This window comes from Somniosus microcephalus, chromosome 24 (genome assembly GCF_052327205.1).
Source record: "Somniosus microcephalus isolate GS21.2 chromosome 24, FLI_Smic_1.0, whole genome shotgun sequence".
Classification (NCBI taxonomy): domain Eukaryota; kingdom Metazoa; phylum Chordata; class Chondrichthyes; order Squaliformes; family Somniosidae; genus Somniosus; species Somniosus microcephalus.
The window spans coordinates 886,069-899,362 of record NC_141010.1 but is presented as its reverse complement, the minus strand read 5'-3'; the positions used below and the strand labels follow the sequence as shown (position 1 = coordinate 899,362).

Here is a 13,294-nt window from a genome sequence, read left to right as displayed (position 1 = left end):
AGGAATAAACCGTCATGCCAGATGGAGTCGAAAGCCTTCTGGAAATCTACAAAGCATGCGTAGATTTTGCTTTTGTTATGGTGAACGTGTTTGTCAATTAGGGTCTGTAGGGTGAAGATATGATCGGATGTTCTATAGTTTGGCAGGAATCCAATTTGGCTTTTACTCAAGACATTGTGCTCCTCAAGGAAGTTTATAAGTCTTTTGTTTATGATGCTCCCCCACATCCGATCGCTCGCCCCCCCAGTCTTATTAACTCTGCGAGACTCGAGTCGCAATGCGGATTCCGCCCACTAAGGGGCACAATGGACATGATCTTCACCGCACGTCAATTACAAGAGAAATGCAGGGAACAGCACCACTGTACATGGCCTTCTTTGATCTCACAAAGGCCTTCGACACAGTCAACCATGAGGGATTATGGAGTGTCCTTCCCGAATACGTAATTGTTTCCCTGATTATTGGTGAAGTCTGGTTCTTCGCCCGTTCTTGAATTGAGGTCCCCACAGATCAACACTATCACCCTGCTCCTCCCCTCCCATCCCCTTACTCCCCTCCCTATCCCCAATATCCTCCTCCCCATCCCCCTCCTCCCCTCTAACCCCTCCGCCCTAATCTCCCCCATCCCCTATCTCCCTTCTCCCCCCTCCATATCCCCTCCCCCCCCCCCCCAATCGCCCATGCTCTCACTGCGGCTGCGCGGCGGCACCGGAAGTTGTCTGCGCTGCAGAAAAGGCGCGAGAGATTGGCGTCCGCGAAATTCGAACAGCCGGAGCCAGGGCCTGAAGAAAAACACAAATTCCCCAAACCCTAAACCCAGGCCGAGAGCTGAGGAAAGGCCGCCCGGCCCCCTCCCTCTCCCGCACAGCCGGGCTCCGGGAGCGGGCGATGAGCAAACACAAGGATTCCGCCGGTGGGTTTCTGAACACTAACTTTCCCTATTAACCGACCCGGCGCAGTGTGTCCGGATTAACGGAGGCTGCTTATAGCAGGAGAGGGGCAATTCTTAGGGAAAGGCTCTTTGATGACAGCGTCACTAAAGTGCAAATAAAATTCTGCGAAGTTTCAGCAGTTTAGCAAAGCCCTTTGACAACTCTTGTAAATTGCATAACTTTATTGTAAACCAGCCTTTCAGTCATCGGCAGTAGTAAGTCCCTGTAGCATTGAATCTTAATCTCTGGGTAATAGGACAGCCTGCATTGTTGCAGGATTAAACAGCATTCTTATTTAAATGTTTGATTTAATTAACTCGAGGAAACTTGGGCTGTTACATTCTTATTCAGAAATAATGCATACATTCCCATGAAGGGAGGCATTGGGAAACCAAAAGATGCTGGTGTCGAATTTCTTGGACTTTTGTGTCATTAAACTATACAAGGTAGTTTTCTACAGAAGAATATCAGGCATTTAAACAGATTATATGTAACAATATTCTAACTCCTAAATTTCTGTGTATTTGGTTCAAATGTAACTAAACATGGCAATGATTTTAGACTTGAGCAAGGCTTATAACGAAATAGAGGTAATTTAGCTACAGAATAGCTAGATTTACACTAGGTGCTTGAGCCCGATTAACTCGAGGGGATTCTGGAAAGAGAAACTTACTAAACGTAGTTGTACCAGATATCTAGTGAGGAACAATCGTAAAATAATCACTGACTTATTGAACAATCTGGAATCGATATTGGGAAATGTTAATGTGGTTTATAATGAGCCCAAAACAAGCAGCTCACTGCTGACCCTGTGATGCTTGAACAGTGATTGTGGATTGAGTTAGTTTTGTGTGATAGGGGATCCTTCTTAGGCAGTCCCTCGGAACCGAGGTAGACTTGCTTCCACATTAAAAATGAGTTCTCAGGTGACTGATGAGTCCAGTGTGGGACCTACAGTCTCTGTCACAGGTGGGGCAGACGGTGGTTGAAGGGGGGGGTGGGTGGTTGAAGGGGGGGGTGGGGTGCTTGGGTTGACGTGCGCTCCTTACCAAGAAAGTGTTTGAAAACCAGGACCTCAAACCCCGCACTAAGCTCATGGTCTACAGAGTAGCAGTGGTTGGTGCTGTTCCCTGCATTTCTCTTGTAATTGACGCGCGAAGATCATGTCCATTGTGCCCCTTAGTGGGCGGAATCCGCATTGTGACTCTGGGAGGAGCTCTTCGGCCACTGGGAGAAGGCGATTGAGGAGGATTCTTGTGAAGACTTTCCCTGTGGCAGACAGCAGGGAAACTCCTCTAATTACCGCAATCGGACTTGTCACCTTTCTTGAAGATGGTCACAATTACGGCGTCTTTGAGATCCCCTGGCATGCTCTCCTCCTTCCAGATAAGGGAAATGAGTTAATGAATTCGCGTCAGTAGTGCTTCTCTGCCATGCTTTAGTGCCTTGGCAGAGATTCCATCTGCTCCTGAGGCCTTGGTCTGATTCACGTTTAAACACCAGGAAATTATAACCTTTTTATTGATACGACAAATCTTCTCTTTTTTAGCTGCCTCTGTTATTTTGAAGTATTTGAATGACCAGAATCGGCCGTATAGTGCACAAGATATTTTTGGGAATCTCCAGCGAGAGTATGGTTTCGGGAAGACAGTAAGATTGTTTTGCATTTCTGTTTGTCAGTCTGTGTTGATTAAAATGGTGTGTCTATGAAATGTGAGAATTTCTGAAGAATACAACTATTTTACTCAGCTTGCCCCTGGGGATACCTGAAGCCAAAAGCATGTGGCACCTTGGGATGCAATTCCATTTCATTTGAAACTAGAGATTATATAAGCTGTTCCCGTCATATGAAAGTAGTAGTAGTATTGGAAATGAGCATATGAACGATGACTGACAGGGAAAGAACCACTGCTCCATCCAGCCTGTCCCATGTGTATCACTATATATACTGTACCTGCCCCACCAACAAAACCCTCTGCTGCGCGGCCGCGTGCAGCCTGGGGCCGGCTTTTCCAATGTAAAATTTTGCGCATGCGCGAAACCTTGAATGGGTCATGCAGCCTGTTAAAGGGGCCGTGCACCCAAATTTAAAATTAGGGGGACATTGCTCCCTACCCCACCCGGAGCCACGTAATCTCTTGGGAGAGGCTAAAAAAAAAAACAGGCCAATTGAGGAAAATATCTGGAAAATTCCTCTCCGACCCCTTTAGGTGAAGGAAACTAGTCCAGTAGACCACTCTGGCCCCGATTAATGTTATACCTTTTGTTGAGGTGATTTCTGCCCCAGCCAGAGATTGGTCCAGCTATTGCTTGAATCAGCATTCACTGCACCAGCTGGCAACCTGTTCCACAGGGCCACTATTCTCTGGGAAAAGAATCACCTCCCAGCCATCTTCTGACATCGAACCTAGATCTGGCCTTATGTAATTTGAGATTCTGATTCCTGGTCCTCCCTAACCTATTTGAAACAAACTGTCTGCACAAACACAACCCCTTCATCTTATAAACCTGGAACAAGTCACTCCTAAGTCTACGCTTCGCTAAAGTGTCTTGGTAACTAAGGTGCTTTAGACTGGGAATGAATCTTGTGGCCCTCCTCTGCACCCGTTCCCATTCCTCAATATCATCCACCATGTGAAGAGATGAAAACTGGTCACAGCATTCTAACTGAGGTCCAACCAAGGTCTTGTACAAGGACAAAATAGTATGCTTTGTCTTAGTCAATTGTCCTGTAAATACACCCCTACACCCTGTTGACTCACGGCATTGCTCATGATCCTTTAGCGAGCTATGCGCTAGAACGCCCACATCTCTCTCTCTCTCTCTCCACCAGCATTAGTACTGTTCCCTGAAGGCTGTACGTATGTTCAGCATTTGCCCTATCCACATGCATAACTGCATTTGTTTAAGTTAAGCATCATTTGCCAGTCATGAGCCCAATCTGGATCTGCCTGTAGTAGTCGAGCATCGTTTACAGCCCTGACTCTCTCACATATCTTGGTATCATCTGCAAACTTGCAGATCATTCCCCCAACACATACATGTAGATCATCAACAAAAATTGTAAACAGCAATGGTCCCAACACCGAAATCTGCGGGACACCACTGGTGACTGGTCTCCAAACAGATCCAAATCCATCTACTGCCACTTACTGCCTGTGAACTTCCAGCCAGTGCTCAGTCCAATGCTGTAGATTGCCACTAATACCAGAGGCTTCGATCTTGTAGAGAAGCTTCTTATGCGGTACCTTATCAAAAGCTGTTTGGAAATCTGGTTAGCCAATGTCTACTGGGCTTACCTCATCCAATATCTTGGTAACTTCAAAAAATACAGTCAAGTCAGTAAGATAGGAAATGTGCCTTATAATGTTCTAGATGACTTGTGTTTAAATTGAAACTGCAAGAACTCTGTCCCAGCGGGTTCGATCCTGTCTCCCCATGTCTGGAGTTAAGTGGGAACTGACTCTGAAAGATCAGGCCAAGGGATGTGCGTCTGTTACGATTTCAGTCAGCTGACTGCTTGGTGATAATTTGGTACAGAACTAACAGTCTCACTCGGGTGCTTGATGGGATATTGTAGAAGGAGCGAAACTTCGAGTTTCACAGCTCATAAAGTGAGGGGATATGAAGTGAACAGTTGCTGCTTTTTGAAATAAACTTATTGGTTAGTCTGGATTCCAGTTATTAATAGCAGTTTCCTGAGAGGCTGCAGCCTCCTAGTGCTGGTAATATAAGAACATAAGAAATAGGAGCAGGAATAGGCCACTGAAATGGAGAAATGTCCTGAAGCCTGCTCTCTGATTAGGGTTCTGTCCTGTGGCTGGGATGGAACCATTTGCTGATATGACTGAGGCACTGACAGCAACACTGCAATAATTCCTGCTATTAAATCTTTACTGTAGCAGTTTCTTTCATCACATAAAATAATCTTTTGTTGCAGGCTGCAGTGAAAGCTCTTGAGCAACTCGCACAAGATGGTAAAATAAAAGAAAAGGCGTATGGGAAACAGAAAATCTACTTTGCTGATCAGGTGAGCAAGTGAGCTCTTTCATGAGAATATTACATTTCAGTGCAAGCGATGATGGGTCTCTGGGTATTGCACGTGGGGATATTTGGCTCGTGTGTGAGGGTCTGTGTTTGGGTGGGTCTTTATACAGGATCTGATAGGTCGTCTCTAACCAGCATTTTCAAAGTGAAGAACAGGGCAACAAGAGACTGGATGAAAGGCACTGACCACTAAATCACCACCTCCCTTTACAGTACAGGAAACTTTCGTTTAACCGGAGGTTAAATGTCCGGAAAGCTCTCTCTACCGGCAAAATTCAGGAGCCGTTTCCTGTAAGTTTTTTTACTTCTCGTTGCTTTTTTTTTTCCAGTCAGGCTCTGCAAGGTCTAGCTGAAGCTGTTGCTTAGCTACAGAGACGCTTTTAAGCTGCGGCCGACTGTTTTGAAGCTGTTGCTAAGCAACAGGGTTTGTTGATTCACACGGAGCTCAAAAGCTCCCTATGTTTTAACATTGCGCTGGTTTCTACCGCAGTTTTGATGGTACGGCACCAGCTCGGTCCCGTCAGTGCCGGATACCAGAAAGTTTCCTGTATTTAGTGTTAATAGGCCAGTTTGGTTAAATATATATTTCCCTTTAACCCAAATTGTATTTCAATTCAAATTCTTTTGCAAATAGAGCTTTCATCAAACTACTCTGAAGCTAAACTGTGAATATTGGAATAGACTTCGTCTGATGGAATGGGGCTGTTCACTGACGATTTCGGTGTTTATCACTGTTAATGACTTCAACTGTGAAGCTGCCATGTCAGCCTACAGCAAGACCTGGATATCATCCAGACTTCTGCTGACAACTGGCAGGTAACATTTGTGCCACATAAGTGCCATGTAATGAGCATCTCAAGCAAGAGACCGCCCACCCACCTCCCATTGGCCTCAAGCAGCACCACCATTATCGAGTCCTCCACCATCAACATCCGAGGGGTCACCATTGACCAGAAACCGTATCAAAGCTGTGCCTGTCGAGCAGGGCAGAGGCTGGGTACTCTATGATGAGTGGCTCTTCTGACCCCTGTGGTAAACCACTGTTATTGTTATTCACTTGTTGTTGCACACTGTTGTACCTATGCATGCCTCAACATGTCTCGGCTGGCTCCACCCACACAGGCCCAGGTATAAAGGTGATTGACCTGCAGCCCCCTGCCTTCTTGGAACCCAGTCAACCACGAGAGGCATGCTCTGTTCTTTGCTAATAAAAGCCTTTAGTTACTCTCCTAACTCTCCGTCTTTTATGAGTAATTGATAGCGCATCAATTTTATTAGCAAAAACAAAATGTCGACAAACGATGAACAGCAGGCTGCTGCACCAAACGCTGAGCAACAGGAGCTGCTGCGAGCCCTCAGACCAACATGCCTGGACCTAGACCCCCAAGAAGCGGGTTCGGCTACCAAATTCGCGCATTGGCTGCGTTGCTTCGAGGCCTACCTGCAAGCCTCAACTGTGACCCTGGACGAAAACAAGTTGGAAATCCTGGCCTCAAAGGTGAGCCACCAAGTTTATACAATAATCCAGGACGCGACGACCTACGCGGCGGCTATCGGTCTGCTAAAAGGGCAATACGCACGCCCGGTAAATACGGTCTATGCCCGGCACCTCTTAAGATCCCGCAGACAGCAGCCCGGGGAATCGGTGGAGGCCTTCCTACGGGCACTACGGATACTCGGCCGAGACTGCGATTGCAAAGAAGTATCAGCCGCAGCACACACGGAGGGACTGATCCGAGATGCTTTCGTTGCGGGTCTAAGGTCCGACTACTCCCGGCAGAGACTGTTGGAAAAGGGAGAAATGGACCTGAGAAAGGCAGTGTCCCTCGCGCTCTCGCTCGACGCGGCCCACAGGAATATAGACGCCTTCTCCCCTAACCGCTCCGCAACGTGGACGCCACAACCTTGGGTCATGGGACCGCCACCTTCAACTGCTGCTGCGATGTCCAAGGCACAGAAATGTTATTTTTGTGGCCAGGCAAAACACCCCAGAGCACGCTGCCCGGCGAGAAACGCTACCTGCTCCGGCTGCGGGAAGAAAGGACACTATGTCAGCGCCTGCAAAGGTAAAACCGTTAACGCCAGCAGCGCCGTGTGCGAACCGTGCGGGCAACCATCTTGTCCGCCATCTTGGGCTCCCCCAGCCGCGTGGGGATCGGGACCATGGGCGCCGCCATTTTGTCCGCCATCTCGGACGTCTCCAACTTCAACCACGGGGGACCCGGACTCAACCACCGCCTCATCTGACGACCACATCGACTCGCTCGACCATACCCTGGCCTCCGTGACGCTGGACCAATCTCTCCCTCATCAACTGTCCAGGTCCATGATGGACATTACGGTAAACGGCCGCGCCACTACCTGCCTTTTTGACAGCGGGAGCACGGAAAGCTTTATCCACCCCGACACGGTACGCAGTTACTCTCTCCCGGTCCTGCCGACGCGACATCGGATCTCTTTGGCTTCCAAAGCCCAGTCAGCGGACGTCGGTGGCTACTGTGTAGTGACCCTTTCAGTAAGGGGCACAGAATACAAAAATTTTAAACTCCTGGTCCTGCCCCATCTTTGCGCTGCCGTTCTACTGGGGTTGGATTTTCAGTGCCACCTTAAGAGTGTCACATTAGCGTACGACGGACCTCTCCCCCCACTCAGTCTGCAGCCAGCAGCTTTTAAATCGCCCGCCGCGCACCATTTGCAGCCTCTCCACCCTTAAAGTCCCCCCCCCCCCTCGTTCGCTAACCTCACCCGCGACTGTAAGCCCATCGCTACCAAAAGCAGGCGTTACAGTGCCGGGGATAGGAGCTTCATTAAATCCGAGGTAGCAAGACTCCTGAAGGAAGGGATTATTGAAAGTAGCACCAGCCCATGGCGAGCATAAGTGGTGGTAGTGAAGACTGGCGAAAAACAGCGCCTAGTTATTGACTACAGCCAGACGATCAATCGCTACACCCAGCTAGATGCATACCCACTCCCCCGCATATCTGACATGGTCAATCAGATAGCACAATACCGGGTGTTCTCGACGATTGATCTGAAGTCGGCATACCACCAGCTCCCCATCAGGGCCGAGGACCACCAGTACACAGCTTTTGAAGCTGCCGGTCGTCTCTACCACTTCCTCAGAGTTCCCTTCGACGTCACCAACGGGGTTTCAGTCTTCCAACGGGAGATGGACCGGATGGTTGACCAGAACGCGCTCCAGGCCACTTTCCCCTATCTAGACAACGTCACCATCTGCGGCCGCGACCAGCAGGACCATGATGTTAATCTAGAGAAATTCCTCCGTATGGCCCAGCGGCTGAACCTAACATACAACAAGGACAAATGTATGTTTCGTACCAAGCGCCTTGCCATTCTTGGCTGTGTAGTGGAGAACGGAGTCATCGGCCCCGACCCCGACAGGATGCGCCCCCTTATGGAGCTCCCCCTCTCCCACTGCCAAAAAGCACTGAAGAGATGCCTAGGGTTTTTCTCGTACTATGCTCAGTGGGTGCCCAACTATGCGGACAAAGCCAGACCCCTCATCAAGTCCACCTCTTTCCCCCTGACAGCAGAGGCCTGTGCAGCCTTCACTCTCATAAAAGGAGATATTGCGAAGGCCACAATGCACGCAGTGGATGAGTCCATCCCTTTCCAAGTGGAGAGCGACGCATCCGACTTTGCCCTAGCTGCAACCCTTAACCAGGCGGGGAGACCCGTGGCCTTTTTCTCAAGGACCCTCCAGGGCCCCGAGATTCGACACTCCTCTGTCGAAAAGGAGGCCCAGGCCATTGTGGAAGCTGTGCGACATTGGAGGCATTACCTGGCCGGAAAACGATTTACCCTGCTCACTGACCAGCGTTCAGTAGCTTTTATGTTTAATAATAAGCAGAGGGACAAAATCAAGAACGACAAGATCTTGAGGTGGAGAATCGAACTCTCCACCTACAATTGCGATATCTTGTACCGGCCTGGGAAACTCAATGAGCCCCCAGATGCCCTATCACGTGGTACATGCGCCAACGCGCAGGTCGATAGACTGAAGACCCTCCACAATGACCTCTGCCACCTGGGGGTCACCAGGTTTTTTCACTTCATCAAATCCCGTAACCTGCCCTACTCCATTGAGGAGGTCAGGACCATGACCAGGAACTGCCAAATCTGTGCCGAGTGCAAACCGCATTTTTATAGGCCAGACAGAGCAAGCCTGATCAAAGCCACGCGCCCCTTTGAACGGCTGAGCGTCGATTTTAAAGGGCCCCTCCCCTCCTCCGACCGCAATGTGTACTTCCTCAACATAATTGATGAGTACTCCCGTTTCCCGTTTGCCATCCCTTGCTCAGACATGACCAGTACCACGGTCATTAAATGTCTGAATGACCTCTTCGCCTTGTTCGGTTTCCCTAGCTATATTCATAGCGACAGGGGCTCATCCTTTATGAGCGACGAACTCCGGCAGTACCTGCTCTAGAGAGGTATCGCTACAAGCAGGACCACCAGCTACAACCCCCGGGGGAATGGCCAGGTGGAAAGGGAGAATGCGACGGTCTGGAAGGCAGTCCTTTTAAACTTGAAATCTAAGGGCCTTCCGACCTCTCGCTGGCAGGAAGTCCTCCCTGCAGCGCTCCATTCCATTCGGTCACTGCTCTGTACAGCCACCAATGCTACCCCTCACGAGAGAATGTCCTCCTTCCCCAGGAAGTCCACATCGGGGATCTCGTTACCGACTTGGCTGACTTCTCCAGGACCCGTCCTACTGCGGAAGCACGTGAGGTCCCATAAGACGGACCCCCTGGTCGAGAGGGTGAGCGTCCTCCATGCCAACCCTCAGTATGCTTACGTGGTGTACCCGGACGGGCGGGAGGACACAGTCTCCATACGAGACCTCGCACCTTCGGGTGCTCCCGAAACACCTCCCTCGCCACCCACCACTACCCACGCCTACCCACAGTACGCTTACGTAGCGTACCCGGACGGGCGGGAGGACACAGCCCCCACACGAGATCTCGCACCTTTGGGTGCCCCTGAAACACTACCATTGCCATCCGCCACTACCCACAACCCAACCCCGCTAGACGGCATGCCGCAGCCCCAGGACCCGTCATTGACCACCCAACCACTCGAGACGCCAGATTCAACGTTGGATGCTGCACCATCACCGCCGCCACCATGACGATCAGGACGGCATACAAGGCCACCCGATAGACTTACTTACACGAACCTTTAGTACAATTCACCCCGCCGGACTCAATTTTAAACAAGGGGTGAATGTGGTAAACCACTGTTATTGTTATTCACTGTTGTTGTTGCACACTGTTGTACCTATGCATGCCTCAACATGTCTCGGCTGGCTCCACCCACACAGGCCCAGGTATAAAGGTGATTGACCTGCAGCCCCCTGCCTTCTTGGAACCCAGTCAACCACGAGAGGCATGCTCTGTTCTTTGCTAATAAAAGCCTTTAGTTACTCTCCTAACTCTCCGTCTTTTATGAGTAATTGATAGCGCATCAACCCCCTCAAAGCCTAGTCACGTTTATGAAGGCTCAAGTCAGGAATACTCGCCACTTGCCTGCATGGGTGCAATTGCAAAAACACTCATGAAGTTCAACACCTTCCCAGACAGTTCTGTTTACCTGATCAGTGCCCCAGCCACTGGACTCTATCCACCTCCTGCACCAACATACGAAATTGACAGGCATGAAAAGACCAGCTGGTCCATTAAACCTGCCCCACTCCGTGATGGCCGGAGCATTATGGCTAAACCCTCCATCCCCTCAGCCATGTAGTTTCCTCAGAGAGGCAAAAAAAACCCAGGGCCATTAAGGAAAAAAGACTGTGCAAAATTCCTCTCCAACCCCTCAGGCGATTGAAACCGGAGATCACACGGACCAAGTATTATCTATAAGGACACTTGCCTTCTATATGATGCCGTCACTGCCCCAGTCAGGAACTGGTCCAGCTCCCTCTTGAGGGCAATGCAGAGAATCAGCGCCCACCGTACCAGCCGGCAACGCATTCCAGAGGCTTACTACTCTGGGGAAAAGAAGAACCGCCAACATCCAGTCTATTCCTACTCTTACATAGTTTAAACTCGTTCCCCGGTATCTCGCCCAATCTGTTAAAATATCATTAGCGTCACTATCCAGCCATTTCATGATTTTATAGAACGCTTATCAGGTTATCTAAGTCTATGCCACTCTAAAGTAAATAGACCAGGGTCCTTGAGCCTATCTGTGTAGCTGAGGTTCTTTAAGCTAAGAAGAATTTTTTTTTAGCTCTCCTGGACCTTTTGCTCGTGAGCTCGTGAGTATAGGAGGATAGAGCAGATGAATGTGTGGCTGGAGAGATGGTGCAGGAGGGAGGGCTTTAGATTCCTGGGACTTTGGGAAGGTGGGACCTGTACAGGCCAGACAGGTTGCACCTCAACAGGGCCAGAACCAATATCCTCGGGGGGTGGGGAGGGGGTTGCTAGTGCTCTTGGGGTGGGTTTCAACTAATTTGGCAGGGGGATGGGCATCAGGATGTAGCATTAGAAAGGAGAAACAAAGTGCACAAAGGATTGGGAGAGACAGATAGCACTAGAGTAAGAAATAGTAAGGTATTAGGTGGGGAGAGAATACAAGAAGGTCTAAGATAGGTTTACAATACATGTGTGTAAACGCACAAAGCGTGGTAAATAAGGTTGGTGAGCTGCAGGCGCAAATAGCCACGTGGGAATATGATGTTGTGGCGATAACGGAGACCTGGCTCAAAAAAGGGCAGGATTGGGTATTAAATATTACTGAATATAAGGTGTTCAGGAAAGATAGGGAAGGAAAGAAAGGAGGTGGGGTGGCAGTATTAGTTAAGGAAAATGTTACAGTGCTGGAGAGAGAGGATGTCCTGGAGGGGTCAAGGACAGAGTCTATTTGGTTCGAGTCAAGAAATATTAGAGGTGCCATTACACTACTAGGTGTATTCTATAGGCCACCAACTAATGGGAAGGATATAGGGGAGCAACTTTGCAGGAAATTAGAGAGAAGTACAAGTAGTGATAATGGGGGACTTCAACTATCCTAATATAGACTAGGATAGTAATAGTGTAAAGGGCAGGGAGGGGGAAGAATTTCTGAAGTGTTTTCAGGAGAACTTTCTTGATCAGTATGTTTCCAGCCCAACGAGGAAGGAGGCATTGCTGTATCTGGTTCTGGGGAATGAGGTGGGTCAAGTGGAGCAAGTGTAAGTAGGGGAACATTTAGGGAACTGTGATCATAGTATCGTAAGGTTTAAATTAGCTATGGAAAAGGACAGGGAGCAATCTAGAGTCAAAATACTTAATTGGAGGAAGACCAATTTCAGTGGGTTGAGAATGGACTTGGCCCGGGTAAACTGGAATCAAACACTGGCAGGCAAAACTGTAATCGAACAATGGGCTGCCTTTAAAGAGGAGATGGTTCGGGTACAGTCGAGGTACATTCAAAAGGCAGGGCAACTAAAGTCAGAGCGCTCTGGATGAAGAAAGATAGAGAATAAGATGAAGCAGAAAAAGAGCGAGTATGACGGATGTCAGGTTGAGAATACAAGTGAGAATCAGGCTGAATATAGAAAGTTCAGAGGGGAAGTGTAAAAGAAAATAAGAGGGGCAAAGAGAGAGTATGAGAATAGATTGGCGGCTAACATAAAAGGGAACTCAGAAGTCTTTTATAGGCATATAAATAGTAAACGAGTAGTAACAGGAGGGATGGGGCCGATTAGGGACCAAAAAGGAGACCTACGCTTGGAGGCAGAGGGCATAGCTGAGGTACTAAATGAGTACTTTGCATCTGTCTTCACCAAGGAAGAAGATGCTGCCAAAGTCATAGTGAAGGAGGAGGTAGTTGAGATACTGGATGGGATAAAAATTGATAAAGAGGAGCTACTAGAAAGGCTGGCTGTACTTAAAAGTAGTTAAGTCACCAGGAGCGGATGGGATGCATCCTAGGATGCTGAGGGAAGTTAAGGTGGAAATCGCGGAGGTACTGGCCATAATCTTCCAATCCTCCTTAGATACAAGGGTGGTGCCAGAGGACTTAGGAATTGCAAATGTTACATCCTTGTTCAAAAAAGGGTGCAAGGATAAACCCAACAACTACAGGCCAGTCAGTTTATCCTCAGTAATGGTTAGAAACGATAAGCAGGGACAAAATTAACAATCACTTGGACAAGTGTGGATTAATTAAGTAAATCCAGCACAGATTTGTTGAAGGCTAATCACGTTTAACTAACTTCATCGAGTTTTTTGATGAGGTAACAGAGAGGGTTGATGAGGGCAATGCGGTTGCCATGGTGTACATGGACTTCCAAAAGGCGTTTGATA

At 48.8% G+C, this 13,294-nt stretch overlaps 1 protein-coding gene across 2 annotated transcripts in view; it reads left to right on the top strand.

The window, feature by feature from the left end:
* Window positions 1–339: 339 nt before the first annotated feature.
* Window positions 340–13,294, top strand: part of psmc3ip (PSMC3 interacting protein) — a 63,431-nt gene continuing 50,476 nt past the window's right edge. Inside the window, exons 1-3 of one of the 2 annotated variants that reach the window (XM_085966040.1) lie at window positions 340–913; window positions 2,482–2,582; window positions 4,873–4,962. In XM_085966040.1, coding sequence (XP_085822166.1) covers window positions 889–913; window positions 2,482–2,582; window positions 4,873–4,962 — 216 coding nt within the window. In that variant the 5' untranslated portion in view covers window positions 340–888. Of the gene's footprint in view, window positions 914–2,481; window positions 2,583–4,872; window positions 4,963–5,613; window positions 10,455–13,294 lie in introns of those variants that run through there. The other variant, XM_085966039.1, reaches the window with a different exon arrangement.